The following is a 19,389-nucleotide window of genomic DNA, read 5'->3' on the forward strand; positions in this document are numbered from 1 at the left end:
AGTGTAGAGAGCCTGTCTTGAAAACAGGATTTAAAAAATTATATAGAAACCTCTATAGCCAAACAGAGAGATCCCTAAGCATTAGCAGAGAAGGGTCTCCTGCAGCTGAGTCAGAGGCCTGGTACAAGAGTCCTGTCAGAAGCAGAGGTAAAGGTTTCATTAAGGAAGCATTTCAGACAATCAGCAATCACACCCTGATTTCCAGGAAATTGGTGTTATCCTTATTAACTCCTTGAATACAAATCAAGGCACAAGCATTTCTGGGAAGAGGACAGAACATACTGGAGTCCTTGAGCAAGGTTCCTTCAAAGAGCAGTGCCCATTAAGTTTTACAGAAGTGCCCTTTGCAACTGGATTTTCCATTCACTGATCCTCAGCATCTTCCTTTTCTACATTAAATTTCCTTTACACAGTGTTTCTGGTGGTACATTAGTCTCATCAGGTGAGGTTGATAGTCTCCATTGGTATTGCCGGTTGCACCATAGAGCTGAGTATTATCCCATGCAGCTTACAGATCATAGAATCATAGAATACCAGGTTGGAAGGGACCTCAAGGATCATCTGGTCCAACCTTTCTAGGCAAAGCATGACCTAAACTACATGTCCCAGCACCCTGTCCAGCCAAATCTTCAGAGTGTTCAGTGTTGGGGAATCAACCACTACCCTGGGGAGATTATTCCAATGGCTGGTTGTTCTCATTGTGAAAAATTTTCCTCTTGTGTCCAGTTGGAATCCAACAGTAACTTGTGCCCATCACCCTTCATCTTTTCCATGTGACTTCTTGTAGAAAAGGAGTCTCCATCTTCTCTGTAGCTACCCTTTAGATACTGGAACATGGTGATAAGATCTCTCCTGAACCTTCTTTTCTCAAGGCTGAACAAACTCAGTTCTCTCAGCCTTTCCTCATGTGACAGGCTTCCCAGTTATCTGATCATCTTTGTGGCCCTTTTCTGGGCCCTCTCCAGAGCAGGGATATTCTTTGTAAACCCAAGGTCAATACAGTCCTCAAGAGACAATTGGGGATAATATTTTTGACCCGTGTCTCATAAAACCACATGACCAGCCCTTACTGTTTTCTTTCCTCTCTGTATTTTCCCTGGTAATCAGATCAATGTGTACAAGACTGGCTTAACAAATTGGGCTATAGGATCAAGATGGCTTTTTGTGTCACTGAAACTGAACAACACTAGACTTTAATGGAAAATTTTCACCTCAAACGGTTGGATGGGTTTATATTTTCCATCCATTTCCACAACTAAAAGGCTTGGAGAGACTTTTTATCAAATTTAAAGAAAGTAAACTAGCATTGACACTAATTGACCCTTCAGACTGAAGCACCTCCAGGGCCAGCCCTGACCTGAATACTCCTGAGACTAATCCTAAAGTAAATAAAAGTTGATAAAAAAGAATTATTCTCAGCTCTGCTTCTACTCCTTTTAAAGTCAATGGCAAAGGTCCCACTGGCTTTAGAGGACACCCATCCTATCGTATTTTTACACAGTAATCCCAGTACACAATCTGCTTTGGAAGGTTCCCAGGCAGGACTTGCTACGTGCTCGCCTTGGACAAAGCTGGAGGTGGAAAGGTACACTTCAGCCATTTGGGGACCATACAAAGTTTTTTTGACAGCCCTGTTAGTTTGCAGCATTAGCAGTTGCCACTCTGTACAGGGAAAAGTGATTTGCCTCTCTGGGGATTTCTGCTGGAAAAAGCTAGTTAGAGCCACTTACCAAAACAGGAAATTCTTCAGTTTTGTAAATGATTTTAGAACTGATAGTCCTCATGACAGGCCTCTTCAGAGGCCTGCTCCAAAGAGCTTCTGCAATGAGCAGGCGCTTGTGTCAACATCTCAGGAAGGCATGCTAACGGCAAAGAAGGACTGAGAAATGGTCAGGTTTTGTCAGGGGATGTTACTCAAAAAGTAAGAAGTCCTAAGAGCCTTATTTTAGATAGAGCAGGCAAAAATTAATCTTTTGGGAAAAAAGTAGAAGTCCCCTTAGAAACTTTTGTGTTGTCACATGTGAACAATTCTACCTGGATAACATTTTCAGTCAAACCTTCTTGGAATCATTGACTTAGACTTTTTCATTGTGATCCAAAGATATTGAAATGCTGCTCTTGGTCTGTTTTGGTTTTTTATTCCTTTTAGACACTTTGGGATAGTGATAAGGTTTTTACTGGTTTAATTGGATTTTTCAGTGCTATCAACATTCATTTTTAAGTTAAAGCAATTTATTTGTTTCCAAATTAAAATACTTGGCAATTTCCAGTCCTTGAAATATCTCAGAATTTTGAGAGGTTAATAAAATTGTTATATGCCATAATTTTCCATGCAACACAAACTCTATTTACTGATCAAGGCAAGTAACGGCAGTCCCCTTTTCTATAAAAGTAATTAAAGTGCAGTATTGAGGCCAAATAATGAAGCACAGTTTGTCTCCCTTGTAAACGTATTTTCGGATTTATTATGGGTACTCACCTGCTTGTTCTTGGGCAGTGGGAGTGCTTCGGAGCGTAAGACAATTCCCGCTGTAAGTCTTGGTTCACTTATGTGCAGCTTTAACTATCTGACCTGAAATTTTCCATTGTGGGTATTTCAGACCAAAATTTTTGGGAATGTTTCAGCTGAAAAGCTTTTCCCAGAAAGTGAGGAAGAGATGCATAATTTTGCCCATATTGTTGTGATTATCTCTAAGTCTTCTAAGTGTTTTGAGATGCTCTCTTACATCCATAAGTTGGAATGGAGATGAGATTAATTTGACTGGAAGTTGTCCTAATGTCAGGTACATTTATTCTTTATCTTCAGGGAAAAAGAGAAACTGAACAATCAAACAAATCCACCAACAACAAAACAAACCTCTAAAATCACAGATTCTTAGGGCAGGGGGTGGGGGTAGAAGGGAAGGTGCTTATCCCCTCTCTCTGCTGACCAGCGATAGGATGCAAGAACATGGAAATAAGCTGCATCAGGGGAAGTTCAGGTTGGGTATTAGGAAAAGGTTCTTCACTGAGAGGTTGGTCAGTCAGTGGAGCAAGCTCCCCAGGGAAGTGGTCATGGCACCAAACCTGTCAAGAGTCCAAGGAGCATCTGGACAATACTCTTAGTCATGTGGTTTAGTTTTAGGTAGTCTGTAAGGAGCAGAGAGCTGGACTCAATGATCCTTATGGGTCCCTTCTAAATTGAGACTTCCTGTGATTCCAAATAACAACTTAAAAAGTAAATAAAACTGCTTGATTTTCAGGAGGAAAGTACTCCTGAAGTAGGAAGCTACTTGGGTTTTTTTCGGAAGGCAAAAGTCTCCTGAAGACAAATACAATAGTTCTTTACTAAAACATGTATAACTACTCTTTTTTTCCTTTTTTTTTTTTTTTTTCATAAGAATGTGTGAACTGCAGGTCAGATGTTCAGAGAAACCCATTAAGTGATTATTTACTTTTTTCCTGAAGCATGGCACAGTTTGTTGTTTCTGTGGTTGCTTGCACAGAGGACTCTGCAGAGAAATAGCAGAATCCAGACTTCCTTCACTAAATAGGAGATAAAAATATGGAACTTTATTTCCTAAGTTTGATTTTTGTAAAGCTTCAAGAAGCAAAGCCACAAGTACCTATTGCTACGTTAACATAAATATTCTTGTAAGAGATTAGAGGCATGTTGCTCCCCTCTGCTAGGCATGTGCTTAGGCCTTGTATATCCCAAAGCTGAATGTGGGTCTGATGTCTCACCTTATAAATACAGATTTGAGTACAGTCTTGTGGTTAGTAAGCATAGGGTTAATGAAGGAAGACAAAGTTGATTTAAACTTGAAAACTTTGGTTAAATTCCTAGCTTTTACCCCAGATATTTTTTGTGTGAGCACAGGAAAGACATTTAATCTCTCCATATCTCAGTTGCATATGTATAACACAGGAATCAAAATGCAATCTTTGTCCCACCCCTTTTTTATTTTTTAAGGCAATGTTTTTTTTTCTGTCTGTGTATGGAAAACTGGAAGCCCATCAGAGCTCTGATCTCAGACAAGGACCTTAAGCGCTATTAGTATGTAGTAGGAGAAATAATAATAATAATAATAATAATAATAATAATAATAATAATAATAATAATAATAGATGGAGTTCAAATTCTGACAGACAGCTCTGAGCCATTACACATTTGGGAGTATGAATACAGTTGAGCCTAAGGCAGCTATTTCCATCAGAGACGCAAGTTAACAGTTTGGCAGGGCAGCTGAATTTGGTGTATGTAAGCTGGACTTCGAGACTTCAAACTGTCATTTTATAAATGTTTGGGGTTTTTCTCCATCTCCATTTGGTTTGGTCTGCAACTGGCACTGGTTTAGAGCTGGCTCATTGTGGGATCTACCCTGCTGCAAACAACATTTGGAAATCTGAAAAGAAGGTTTCTTTAATTAACTGAAAACCAGAGCCCATAGTCTACTTGATATGAAAAATAGACCAAATTATAGTGGTATTCATAGTCTGCTGGAATGGTTGTTGTTTTGAAAAAAAAAATGTTTTTAAAGACAGCTTGCCAAGAAACTGTTCTCTCAGGAAATGATAAATGGCAGTTTGGAAACTTGAGTGGCCTGTACTGTATGTATGTGTCTTGGTAACTGCTGACTCAATTGTGTGTGCTCCTGATGGCTCCCACACTCACAGCACAGGGAATTTACAGTGCTGATTCACAAACTCATTACTGTCCTGCAGTTCAGGACTTTCACGCATAGCCTTGGGATTTTTTATCTGAAAACAATGAAAACACATTTCTTTAAATTACACTTCAGATAACCTTTTGGTTATCATTGCTTTTACAGTGTATGCTAAAAACCTTGCAATTTCTTTCCAAAACTGTAGCTTATCTGAATATACTCTGCCAGGTTTGGTGTTTTCTGTGTTTTGTTTTGGTTTTTTCTTTTATAGTATATTTCCTATGAAGTTATGAAGTTTTAGGAAATTTAATAGCAGAAGAATAAAGATGTGGCTAGAATTTGCATGACAGGGTTATTTTAAAGTAACAGAAAGTTCTGTCTCTCTGCACTGAAGAAAGATCTGCTTTAGACAATGCACCATTTAGTTGTATGAGATCTTTGTAGTGGTATGTGCTATTTACTATAGGGGATATATTTTATGCAAGTGGGCAAGCCTTTGGAGTGTACTCTTCTGAGTGCTAACAGCGATCTGTGTTTTCAGGCCATTTATATTGCCTTAATCCCATTGACATCAGTAAGTCTACTCCTCATTTATTCTGGGCTGAAAGAGAAGTGAATTGGAACTATTGTATGTTTAGGAGACATTGTTGCAAAACATGCCCTGTTCCTGAGTCACAGTGGAGGGGGGAGAGAGGTTCATGGGGTACACAAAGCTCAAGGAATTATCGGGTTTTTTTCACGTTGGCTAATGAATCTAACTGAAAAGGGTCACAGGACTGGTAGAAAAAAATTGCACCTATGTGTCCATGAAAATTTTACTCTGTGCTTGTAAACTACAAGATAAAGTTCAGATTAAAGAGTTTGGAGATAATTTGATGGAAAAAATAATCAATTCATTGTCTCTAGCTTGAATGTTAGAGTTCCTAGGCGCCTTATGAAGAATTTGTGTATCTGATCATTTGCATTCTTGAAAACTTTTTTAGCATTCACAGAGGAGGCAGTTGTGAAAACACTGAATGCTTCAAAGATCTGTTCTGTGCCTTTGCTCCATTTTTTTTCTTGCTCCTTGCTCCTGTTCTTTGCTGTTTCTGAACAAATTCTTGTCCCTTTACCCCTCTGTATGGTGCTACGTTGTAGAGCAGCTGCAACCACCTGCATGGAGAACCCTGCCACACCTTCATGCTCCTTGCCTTTGGCAGAAATGGTGCTATTTTGCTATTGAGGACAACATGACATCTTGGAGGAAGGAAGCACCTACCTAAATTAATTTTCTCGACTGTGATTTCAAAGTGAGAAATCTGCTGATGGGTTTTAAATGCAGTCTGACAGATTAGGAGGAGTGTAAAATGCAGGCATCTCTCCCCCCTCTGACCAGTTAGATTCTGTTTTTCATGTTATATACCATTAATTCTCCACATTTTGCATACGAAGCTAAGAAGTACCAGCACTGACTAGTACCAGTGTGAACAGGGACCGTGTGGGGAGAACTACAGATGACTTCAACTGAGGAACTACATCAGCAAAAAAAATGAATGCTGACTTTGTCATTCAAATTGCAGCATAATTCTAGTTACCATTTAGTTATGGTAACTAACAGATACCATATGGTAACATCCAGTTAGTTGAGTTATAACGAATAGCACCTGTTAATCACAAAGTGAATAAGATGAAATTATTTGGCATTTCTCACATACTTAAAAGTATTGCTGGGTCAGGTACTGGTATACAATGAGAGATGGAGAAAGCCATTTACATGAAAGTCAGAAAAATGTCTGCTTAACTTTAAAACTAAAACTTGAACATCAGATTTCAGCAACAGTGTTTGATTATTCTCTTAATATTTCATGTTCATTCAAATGTTCTGGACTGTCTTCTTGTGCCCAACAACAGGGTATTACAGACTTTCACCTTCATGGACTCCAGAGTGTGAGTATATTTTCAGGGTTGCCTAGTTTGGCAGCATCAGAAGGCCTGCTCCAGAAATATAATGATGTCTGTCTCCTGGGGTGGCTGATTTAAAACCTTTGCCATTAGCAATGACCTCTGAGTAAGTGAAGTGTGCAATTAATACAGGTGTTCATTGTACTAACAAAACATTTTTAGCCTCTGGGACTGTCTCCTAAGATTGAGTTCCTGTCATTTTCTACACAGAGCAAGATCCTTTGTCCAGCACAGATATCCAAGCCCTAAATTAATTGTAGAATTATAAATAGGCCATAGTTACAATACATGAGGAGAGAAACCTCATTTTAACCTCTTGTATTGTGCAGTCACTGTTACAGAAAGTTACACACTGTGTGTTTCACAGTTCTTCCCAAATACATGATCTTCCTCACTGAAAAGCTCCCTGGGATTCGAGGACACTCAGATAGTAAGGGAAGAGTTGAGCACCTTGCATTACTGCATCACAAATGGGCTTGACAAACTTTGACCTATGTGAAATACTCATATAGAAATGTTTCCCTGGAAAATTACACTTATTTCTATGCACCCATTGAATGTGAAGAAATGCTGTGATTTAAACAAGCTGCTTCTTTAGCCAGAGGCTCACTGCACTATTGTACAAAGTGCTATGTTACACTGTAGTGCAGCAGGGAAGAAAACAAAAAAAAAGGAATCAAGATAAAGTGATATTTGTGATGATGTGTCTGTATGTCTACACATCACCTGCAGGCTGTGGATTTGTTAGTTTTTCAGTCAGTAGAACTGTGATATAAATAATGCATATCAGAGCTGGTCACACATGGTCTTCTCACTTGCACATGTACACTGTGAGTACTAAGCCAGACAGGAATAAGTCCAACCTGACCTCCTCTGTCTTCTCTGTAAATCAGCTTCTAAAAAGCAATGTCAGACACTTGTGTTGTCATGACAGTCCACATCCCATCTAGAAAGATCAGTGTGGTTATTGTGAGGTTTTCAGGTGGCGTGGGTGATGTTCCGGTCTCAGACATCATCTTCTGCAAGACTTGAGGCAAGTCATTCCACCTTCTGTGTTTTCTATTTCCTCAGTCAGGAGGAGTGAACTGTAGTTTGCTTCAGAAAGCAGGGTGCTGGTTTTTTGGTGTTTCCTTCCTGGAATGCCACTGTCAATAAGGTCCTTCCTTACTGATACCCAAGACGTACTTGATCCCTCTGTGGAGGACAGTCCTTTAGATGACAAATCTCTCATCACCTGCAGCCACTGAACATCCTGTCTGTCTTTGGCAGGGTTGGGTGGCTTCTTTCTGCTACCATGATATTCTCCTCATCTTTCATTCCTATCTGTAAAAACTGTGGAGTGTTACCGTGTGATGTGAAACAGATGCTGCCTTCCATCACAGAGAAGCTACATTTTGTTATAGATTTAAGAGGGGCTAGTGCAGCCATTAATGGCAGGGGCTTGAGGGGAAAGATCCAGCTACATGTTTATGCTCCTCCTTTGTGCAGTTGGTAACAGTTCGGGTAGGAAGTGGGAATGGAGAAGGGAAACATCACAAAGCTTTATGTGCAAGACTGTCACCACTGCTGACTGAAGGATCTTCCAGTATTTCATCATGTCTAGACTATATGTACTGTGTTATTTTGTTTAGAAGCCTCCTTTATCACAGGATAAGATTACAAAGCGCAGATCTTTTTTTTTTTGTTTTGAACAGTAATGGTCATCGTTATCTTAAGAATGAACAAGACAGGCTGCTGCTTATGAACCAGAATAACAAGAGATGGATACACACCTAACATCTGGAGCTGAGCAGATCATTTAGTCTTCAAGCCTGTCATGATGATAAATCAGCTAGGAAAGACTGTGAGCCTTTTGCTTCCACCACTGAGCATTTGCTTACACTGCCAATAGATCCACTTTCTGAGTCACAATTTACCAGCCCAAATAAATGCCCAGCTTGGCTATATTCCTAGAAGAAATTAATGACAAAGAAAAACATTAAGGATTTTTTGTTATCTTTGTCATCCATTAGATTTTGCAAACACATTATTTTATCTGAAACATTTGTTTACTTTTGAATCATTATAGCTTAAAATGTTACGGAGAAAAGCCTTGATATTTTAACTGACTCAAAACCAGAGAGAAACCTGCAATGGAACCAACTTGGAAAGTTAAGCCATGTAGAACTTGTTACCAGCAGCAACTAAATGATCTGTCCCTCTTTTTTCAAAATAAGTCAAGTCCCCAAAGTGTTAGGAAATTTGCTTAAAGCCATAAGGTTGTATTTAAGCAAAAATAAACCAGAGTCTATAAACTCTAGTTTCTGAGACCTTGGTGTACACAGAAAACCTCTTTTGAAGGTTGCCTCTGCAATGATTTTGCTTATAGACTAACTCTGGAAATTGAAGCTGGTATTCTTGCATAGCTGGTTGCCATCAGAGCTTGGAATTTAAAGAAAAAAGTCTAAAACTACAAAATGCATTACAAAATAATCATTTCATTTCCCCCGAATTCAACTGGCAAAGCCATTGAACTCCTGCAGGCATGGTAATGACTTTGTATGACCCATGAAATTTGACTGAAAACACTTCTTCATTAGCAGTTGGTTGCCTTTGTTGTAATTTTGCTCCTGGTATCCATAAGATCCACTAGTTTTCCTTTATGAATAATACCATGACAGCCAACAAGCAGTTTCTTTTCCTTTTCAACATGGGTTTCCACTGGCAAATATATTACCTACTAGTTCACTTGTTGGTTATTTGCTGGCTTGTGATTGATTGTATCTGCCTCCACTTTTTGGAGCAGTCATTAAACTTCAGTAAATTAAATGAATTTTTTATGTGTCTAAGGCAGTTTGATTTTAGAGGATGCAGAGCACCTGCATCTTCTCTGGATTTCAGTGGGATTTTTTTTTATTATTTATAAAGCAATTTTATTTTTAGAGCATTCTGAAGGAGGTGTTTCAAGGATATGATTTCAGAAAAATCAAATGGCAGTTGGAAAGTCTAGGGGATTTGAGTGGGCTCGCAGACTTTTTATCACCAATAAATTTCACCTCTGATCTCTGTGTAGCCCCTGGGAATGAAAAGTGCCTTTGGAACTGTGTGTGGTTTCCTTTCATTCCACTGAGCTTTCCCACTGCAATTTTCTGTCTTGCATCTGTGTCTCTGTAAAGCTTAATGCAATGGCAAAACAAGAGGCTGCCTCCTTTCTGAGGAGCAGACTCAAGCATACAGGAATACAGCCCTCGTTTTGTGTATTCAGAATGGGTGCAAACTTGCCACCTTATTTATCACCAGGATTTCTAACCTTAATGCTATGGCCCATAAATGACTTCTCCATAATAATATTTATCAAAGTATTTCTGGTCTAATTATTCATGCTGAGCTTGTTGTCTAAAAATTTCGCTTGAAAGAATCTTTTTAAAGATTTTTCTTCTGAAAACAAATTCAGGACCACATCAAACAGAGATTCATGTTGCCGTTGGTTTAATTACCAGAAGCCCTCAGGGAATCTCAAAACTCACTGTTCTTGTAATTGCTTCTCTCTCTCTTCCCTGCTCTTTTTCCCCTTCCATGTTTGATTGCTGCAGAAGTCATTTATATGGTTATTAATTTTTAAGCTCATTTAAGGTACAAAGGAGGTTATGTCCTTTTTTGCCCATATAGTAACTATCAAATCATAATTAATGAGTAGATTATAAATGATAAAAAAGGAACTGACCAAAAGTATTTATTTAAAGAAAAAACCACAAACATACGAAGTCATCTTGGTTTTAGCATTATGAGCAAGAAGCAGATAATGTTGCCCTTCCCTACTCATGCCATGCCATAAAATCAGATCCATAACTTGTGGATGTGTCTCACTTCCTATTCCAACCAGAAAACCTGGTACACATAGTCTGGCTTTATTCCCTTTGAAAAGCAGTATGGATGCCTCAGTTGGGTGAAGTGTGAAACACAACATAAGCAATGCTAACCTAACTCGATGTGATACATGGCATATTTGCTTTAGAAAGAGCAGCAGCCTCAAATCTGTTTTGAATTAGGAAAAGAGTTTGAGAGAAAGAGAGGAAAAAGGGAACCGTTTCATAGCAGGCGTCTGAAAAAGAACAGTTTGGAGGAAGGAGGGAAAATTGTCAGGCAAAACCTAACAGTTAAAGCTGAAAAACGTATTTCTAACACTGAGGATTATGAGTGTATATCTTATTCTTTGTTTTTTAAAAAATAAAGTCTTGGAACTTAAGTGCATACTATGATGATCCAGAACAAGAACAGCTACTCAATGGTAAAATTATCAGCAGTACTCTGGCAAGAGTTTATTAGTCATAGTCCCAGTATCATACAAGAGCCAGAGCCAAGGATTCAAGAAGCAAAACATTCCCCTTTGGAGAGAGGTCAAGATTAGCCACCTTTGTTTTCTTTATTTGGTGAGGGTGGTAGGGAAGGCGTGTGGTTTATTTCGTTATGAATGAGAGTTTGGGCCATGTTTTTATGCTAGTTGGGTCTTTTACTGTTTTTATTAACCCTTAAAGTGTTGTAAATATGTCACTGTTCCACACTGGAAATGAGAATCTACAGCTAGGAGAAAGCTGTTGTCTGATAGCCAAACTTTTGGCAACAAAAATATGGAGTGATATTCAGAGGCTGTGATGAAACCAGCAGAAACAGCCCTCCAGAGGAAAGTACCATGGGGAGTTTTCTTCACATCTGTGGAGCTGCAGCATCTGAAATATAAGTGCCTGTTAGCTAAACAGAGAGTCTTTCTTTCCTCTGCAGATAGGTATCAGAGTGGTCAACCAGAAGGACCCAACACGGGAATGTTTTGCTGACCAAAGAATGTGATTGAAAATGAGAAAGCAATTGGTTTTCCAACTTTCTGTCTCACTAAAAAACAGAAAAGTGCTTTGAAGTTTTCTGTGAGATCTGAGGATCTGCTCAGGACAGGGAAAAGATTTTTAAGGTTTTGCTAGAGCTCTTCTTTCCAAGTTGAAGCTGTTTATCATATCTGAAGGTAGGCCATTAACTTTACTACCTCAGTTTTCCCCACTTTGTGCTAGTAATGAGGGTAGATATCTACTGCAGTGTTCTACTTTATCAGTACACAAAGATCCACACAGTACTTTGGATATAAGATGCACTAATGACTGCCATTTATTCCATAACCATAACCAAACTATTGCATAAAAATAAGGGGCTTTTTTTCCCCCTACTTTTTGTGATCAATAATTCCTTTATATTTCTTGTTATCTCAAGCCTGTTTGACATCTTCCATATAGCTGGATTTCAATTTAAGCGTAATTTGAGATACTGTTTATGATGATGGTGCTAGATGGATGTCCAGTGATACTTGTGGATACATAAACTTCTCATACTTTTAGTATCATTGATTTACTTGTAAGGAAATAATCCCTCTCTTCTTGCCAATTTATGTCTTATTTTAAAATGGAGATGGAAGACAGTTGTGTCTGGTCAAAGAGATATTATTTCGTGAAGGGGGGGCTACAGTAAATGAAGATAAGCAAATTCTTGAAAAATCCACAGTATTCAGTTAATAGGATAGGGGAATTTTATCTTCCTTAGTGGCTTCTAATAGAAGTTATATTTGGAGACAAGACCCTGAACTTCACTTTCCTGGCTTCATGCAAGGAGAGAAAAACATTCCAAGCTCCCTTGTTCATCTACTGATACTCTGTTAGTTTAGAGGAAAGGGTTGAAAAAAAAAAAAAATCTGACCTTTGTAATACTGAAAAAAAAATAAAAATAAATGCTGTATCCTGAGGCACTGCTGAGCCAAAGACTGTAGATTTTGGACAGTGTCCTAACTTGAAAATTTCCATGTGTTTTAAGTCTTGTCTCATTTATCTAAAGAGTCAACCACAAATTTTAATTGCTCGGCTATAGCCCTCTGGGTGCCAGATAGATCTGTGAGTGTTGCACACATCTGGGCATGCATTCCATACTGCGAGGCCAACAGGACAGGCCTAGGAGTTTAGGGAGCAATGAGCCAGCAGAGGGGCTTCATGGCCCAAACTACACCTACAGCTAAAGAAAGATTCTCAGGAAGAGCAGATTTCCAATTGCTTGTGTGTTTTATATAAGCCAAATATTTTTTCCAAGAAATTGCTAATAACAGCAACAAAAGCACTGAACTGAGGCCACCATTCTCAGCTCTCTCTTCAAAACTAGCAGCCATATCCAGTCTCTGCTTCATACCATTTCCTCCAGCCACATCCATCATGGTCCTCATTTCTGTCTTGACTAGCAACATTTTAGGTCATCCCTTTCCAACTTTTTTTTTTACCCTCAGGCCTTTCTGAAATGTCTCCACTTCCAAAGTAAGCACTGCCCCAAAATCTTTCCACTTTTTGAGGTCTTATACTCTTTAACAATCCGCAGCTAAGTGTATTTTACTCTCCCATAACTTAATTCTTCCATCTGCCAGCATCCTGCTGACCTTCTTGCTAGAAGGAGAGATATATATTCATCTTATCTTGCTTTCTTTAGTCAAGCAGCAAGTTACAGCCAGATAAATTTATGAAGGTGACATGTAAAAACTGAATCAACTTGTGTGCTTATAACTTTTCTATTTATGTATCTCTTAATTTTTAAGATCTTCGAGGAATTCCTCTCTTATATAAACACAGCATCTGTTGTTGCCACTCGTTTCTTTCTAGGTCTCATTTAATAGTTCCTTTTGTAACTAAAGTTTTGCCAGCTGCTGATCTGCAGCATTTACTCGCATAGGGATTATGTTTATAGGTTGTAAGTAAGTGGCTGGAAATAGTCAAAGGTAGCTGTGAAGCTTTCTGTTTTATTGTGTAACGTCTTCAGCTACTGCTGTTCCTGAAGGCTGTTATCTGCTTTTTCATTCGGGGAAAAAAATGGCAGTATTCTAAAAGTGACAGTTATAAAAACATGCGGCCAATATTCTGTGTTTGGTAACATATATGCTGTATTTCATATTATTTATTTAATCACATATTACTGAAGTGGCGCTTTCATATCAGTTTTTCATGTTCTGACCTGTCAGAACATGTCTCTTACTATTGTTTTCAAATAGAATCCAAGGGAGATGTCTAATCTGAAAAATGGCATTATGATTGTAATCTACAAATTTCTAATTATCATGGAAATCCACATGAAAGAAAGAAGTGAAGCTGAGTGGATAGCTAACCAGAGATGTCGTGTTTCCAGAAACTTTGAGAAAGCTTTTTAAAAAATATGTTTTTCTTTGGGGGACGGGACATTTGGAAAGGAAATGTCCCTTTGTATAACTACACTGCAAAGAACTACAATTTTCTGTGGTATAGTTACTTGCTTATCTGAATTTATTTCCCAATTCTAGTGAAAAGAAAGAATTCATAAATCAACCCTACCATTTTTTCTATTTCCTATAGTTGGAGTACCTGGTACCCTAGAGCTTTTACTGCACAATCAGGACAAAATTCTTCAAACAAAAATTAGTTAAACATGCCACAAGTGTTACAGTCAGTAATCAAATGGCCACATGCTGGTGTTATCAGTTTGTTTTACTTCCCAAAATAATTAGAAAATATGTGTAACAAAACTGAGTTTCTATATGGTGCATTAGGATTTTACTATGCCAAGTCAAGCCCTCTTTAACAGCAGTTCACTGATATGAATGTAACTTCTTGGAGAAACGGAGCCAGTGACTAGCTTAAAAATCATGGCTTTTTTCTGAAATCTGACCCTGACTCAACAACTCAGAATTTTCTTCTCAGTCCCAGGTCATTGCCCTCTTTTGAAAGAACAAGCAACACACCCTGAGTCAAGGTGAATTATCAGCAGCCATTTAAGGGTTACTACCACAAAAAAATAGAGGTTTTTTTACACTTTTGAGAACTGTAGAATAAATATTTACTATAAAAATACCAAAGAAGATGACACAACCAACAGTCTCAGTTTACTGAAAAAAACAAAACCGTTTCTAGTATCTCAAAGTGAAGAAGGGTTTGGCACTGATAGCTTTATGCAAGAGAGCTGATTTTAGGACACAGTGAGTAGCAAGTGCCTTTCTTTCCAAAGATGCTTTTTGTCTCAGTGTTATCCATTTTATTTGTCAGTTGAGACAGTGGTTACAGTGTTCATATATTTTCATTGACTAGAAAGTGACTTTTCACATGCAACCCTCAAAGCCCATTATTTTTGTGCCTCAGGAACTCAGCTTTTATACTTTTCTAACAATGAGTAATCATTTGTTTTCTCAACAGGAGAGTGTTTTCTCACTGGCTCCCCTTCCTCTATCTTTCCTCCAGACACCACACACATATTCCCTTCTTTGACCAACCCTCAAGAGAAAGTACAGACAGTCTGGAGAACAAATCTTCCTTCATGCAGATTACATTTGCCTATAAACAGGTCAGCAACTGGTATATGACCTCCAGCAAGACTGCTGCCTAATCTCTGGCAACAAAATAAACAAATCCAAGCCAGAAGCTCTGATAAGGGGATTTGCAAGAATCTGGGATCTTGGATACTGTAAATGGAAGGAAGACCTTTTTATGATTTTTGAAGAATCATGTACCTGAAAAAAATTTCCTTAATAATACTGGTATTGTTGGTCCCCCCCTGCCACTATTATGGAGAAATGTTTAAATTAAATCCTCTATGAAAATTCCCACACCCATCCCTGAGCTTCTCTAGAAAGCCACATCATATTTGTTCCTGTCTACAGGGCCCTCAAAAGTAAGGCATTAACTATTAGAAATACTGAGATACCAAATTGCGTAGGGACTTAGAAAGAAGAAAAGCCAGGGAAGCTGCCTCTGAAGCTCCCTCAAATGTTCTGAAGATTTAAAAGGACAGTTTCACAAATAGAACTGTGAAACAGTTTAAGCACCACTTGACCGTGACACCTTCCTTCTTGTACATCAGAGCCCTGTAATGACAGTAGAAGTTGCGTTCTTGTGGCTTTTGCTTCTCTCTTTAAAATGTCTCATACTTTGAGCAGACACCTGTTTGGCAGAACCGAGGATGGGGACCCATTGTCCCATTGCCATTTGCAAATATCATCTTTTCTGATCCCATCCCCAATTAGCACAAGCAGAGCAATGTACAGAAATCCAGACTGCTCCTTCTTTTGTAATATCCAAATAATATGTTACTATTTGGGATAGACAAATCAGTCAAATATTCATCCAGAGCTCTGCTGAAGTTACTGGAAGTCTGTGATTGCCAAAACTACCACTGACTTCAGTGTGTCTTGGAGCAAGCCCTTCATGGGCAGAGAACTTCCTGGGAAATGGCTTGCTTTATTGAAAATCAGAACTGATTAAGCAACAGTCAAACATAACCAGCTATCTGGACCTCCCTCCACAAAAGCTTTGTGTCTTTAGAGCCCTACCCTAACATGGAAAGAACATGGAAGACAAAGATCTTTACTTTTTATCTCATATGGCCCAACTAAATAGCAGCCAGCTTCTGCCTCTGCTTCTGTGGGCCTCCTGCACTCCACAGCTGCAGCAGCCAAACCTTGTTCCCTAGAAAAAATTAGACAATTATCCCTGGGAATATATTTCCCAGCAAGAATATTCATATCTCACTTCTCTCCAGTACTTCATCACCAAGATGAGCAGCTGTTGAAGGACTATCCAGATCTCGGTCCAATCTACTGTCATGTTCAATAGCTCATCACTCCAAAAGTTTCATGAATGCACATTTTCCAGATATATCTTCGGTCTGTGTTTCCTCTGGTAATCCCTGCCTGGAATCACAAATTCATAAGTATGTATGTATAAATCCCCCAGTTAGTTTAGAATAATTAGCAAAAAGACATTTCTTGTTAAGGAAAAGTTGCCCTTTGGACTCTGAAGGGAGCTGTTTGTCTGCAGTCTTCCAATACAGTCCTTCCAGCACAGCTGTCTCATAAAGCAAGTGATACCTGCACAGTGGAGGATGGAGAAATGAGATGTTTTTGCAGGCTTCACTAGCACTGATTTGTACTGTTACATGTGGATGATCATGAGTTAGCCATCTGTGATGGGCAGGATTTGGGCAAAGCATGCCTTTTTAAAAAGGAGTGAACAAATAGTGATGAAAAGAAAACCTGATGATATGCTCAGTTTTCCATATGTATTTCCTTCTAGAAATCTTGAACTTACATGTTCTTCAGCTTCCTCATTTGAAGAATCTCATCTTTCAACAGCCATTTCCAACCAAAATTACTAGTGTTTCATGTACCATCTAGGGTGATTTGTCTCATGTTTTCAAAACCAGATGCAAAGTATAAATCTCTGGCACCTCATATTTTTAAATCACTGTATCTGCTTCCCTGCCTGTTGTATAAAGTGTTTGAAAAAAACTCAGCATTTTCTCTGTGGTGGAAAAACATTTTAGTCTCTGCTGAAATCCTCCAGGTTTGTTGATGTTCTGCTCAGCCTTACTGTCTTTTACTATCCTGTGTGATATTTGGATGATAGCCAGGCACATATAAATCGCTCCCACTCATGCTCTCTCTGGCAGTTTTATGTGCCTTTCGCTACTTTCTAGCAGATATTTAGGCAGCAATTTATTCATATCAGGGGGGGTTTTTTGCCCTCTTACTTGTTTTCCCTTTTTAAAACATATTACATCTTTTTGCCTAGAATTTGCTTAGTGTTTTGGGATCCCTGTGGATTGATGGGGCATAGAAAATGACAGCAAAATTGAGGCTTTCTCATTATACTTGTAGAAGGGAGAAGAAGACCATAGGGCAGACTCCTACTGTGCAATTTCAGTATGTGCCATGGCAAGGGCAGAGAGTGGGCAGGACTTCAAAGCTGGAGGTACCCATCTTCCCTTCAAGACAGCTCTCTCAGTATACTGGAGTCAGCAGAGAAAGGAGGCTTCCCATGCCAGATAAGAGGGGTGGTACGGATTACTTCTTGAGTGGAAACTGCAAGAAGCCAGAGACTGAATCTGTGGTGTTCCTAGAAATATTTCATTCTTGATTTTCTTCTGAATACCATAAATGTACACCGAATCTAAATTTTGGACAAATCCATAACCTAGCCTCTGTTAGATATCCTGATTTTTCATTATATTTTCTTGTAAAGATTAAAAGAAAGAGCAGGAAAAGGAAAAAAAAAAAGAGGAATTAAATAGTTTAAGGAGATTCTGTCTCAAGGCAGAAGAAAACAAGCATTATGGTTTCAGGCTGAACATTCCCCTGCAGCACCCCAGTTGGAAAATTAGCTTCAACTCAGAAGAGTTTCTGTCTTGCTGTGAGTCATGTCATTCAAATGGCAGTCCTAGTGAACACTGTTAACTGACAAGGTGAGAGCGTAAAACTGAACCATGCCCCACTTCCAGCCCTTGCCATAGACCCCAGCTTCTGTACACTCACAGTAGCAAAAATATCTGTGGGTATTTTGTGGCCTGAGCTGGTAATTGGGCCCAAATGTAACAAAAAAGCATCAGTAAGTCCTAGCTTAGAATGGATTAGATCACTGCAACTACAGCAGATACTAGAACATATTGATATTATTAAGGCATATAAGCATGTTAGAAGTTTATCATGTTTAAGCAAAAAAAAAAAAAATGTCCAGAATAATAACAAAAATAATAACAAAATAACAAAAATAACGAATAATAACAAAAAAACCCTCACAGAAACTCAGTTATGGGTCTTGGTTCTCTATCGCATCACATCTCTTTAAATGCTCATTTGTCATATGTTCATCCAGGTATAAAATGAGTCTCAAAGCACATACCAGAGGTTACTATTAACAGGCCTGTCCTCAACCAACTCTGACCTGTTGCATTAAATTTCTGATGCTGTTTGATGAACTGTGAATCTGTGCTGTCTTCATAGAGGTTGTTCGGATCCTCATTAAGAAAACTGTCATTTTAATATTGTGTTTGTATCTCATGGTTTGTTGCAATTTTCTCACTTGTTGCTACTAAACAAATCTTTCCTTTGCCTTCCTAGGTTACACAAATGGACCAGAAACTGAACCTCATTACAGATATGCTGCATCATGTGATTTCCTGTCAGCAAGGGGATCAAGGGAACAACAGAACATCTCAGAGAGGCAACAATGTCAGTTCGGATCTTTTCCTCCCTAATAACACCCTGCCAACCTACGATCAACTGACAGTACCGAGGAGAAATGAAGATGATATATCCTGATGCAGTATAAGTCTGGGTTGGGTTCTTCCCACCTTCCTCCTTTAAATGGGACTGAATGTTGAGAACCTGGAAGGAATTAGGTCTGTCAGCCATTCCAGAAAACACACACTACTGTATCTATACCACTAATCTCAAATACTCTCTTCTAAAGCCACTTGTAATAGTGAAAGGATTGCCAGCCTGTATTCTGCCAGGCAAAACTTACTGAAACTCCACACTGATTTTGTTCATGAACAAATGATCACAACTCATTATTTCTTAGAAAGACCAAAAAAAAAAAAACCAAAACAAAACACAAAAAAAATCAACAACAAAAACCCCAGGCTAAATGACAAGGATTTAGAGTTCCTTTAATAGTAATAATAATAGTGATAATGATATTCTAATAATACTTGAACTTAGATGGAAAAAGTGCATTCTGTTTATGAATCTGCAAATAGCAATATATTTCTACTAAGGTTTTTTGAACAAACTAGGATAACTTACATTGTTTTTATTGTAGAAACGTGCACTAACATTCTAGAGAATGAGAAACCACATACTGAATGATTTTCTTTTTCTGTTTTATTTTAACATTGCTACATAAACAGTTACCAGATAATGACCAGATTTTTTAAAATTTTCTTCAGGGAGAAACTAATCCTTAATCTGGCACAATACTATTTATAATGGAAAGAGCTATAGCTTTTT

General features: G+C 38.5%; 1 protein-coding gene across 5 annotated transcripts in view; it reads left to right on the plus strand.

The window, feature by feature from the left end:
* Positions 1–18,994, plus strand: part of KCNQ1 (potassium voltage-gated channel subfamily Q member 1) — a 404,325-nt gene extending 385,331 nt beyond the window's left edge. For all 5 annotated transcript variants that reach the window (XM_061342452.1, XM_061342448.1, XM_061342450.1 and 2 more), the window contains one exon: positions 18,499–18,994. In XM_061342452.1, the coding sequence (XP_061198436.1) occupies positions 18,499–18,699 (201 nt within the window). In that variant the 3' untranslated portion in view covers positions 18,700–18,994. The remainder of the gene's footprint in view (positions 1–18,498) is intronic.
* The last annotated feature ends 395 nt before the right edge of the window (positions 18,995–19,389 follow it).

This window comes from Neopsephotus bourkii, unplaced genomic scaffold (assembly GCF_033783945.1).
Source record: "Neopsephotus bourkii isolate Nb327-2 ecotype Australia unplaced genomic scaffold, CSIRO-AGI_Nbou_v1 NB_1792, whole genome shotgun sequence".
In the NCBI taxonomy this organism is placed as follows: domain Eukaryota; kingdom Metazoa; phylum Chordata; class Aves; order Psittaciformes; family Psittacidae; genus Neopsephotus; species Neopsephotus bourkii.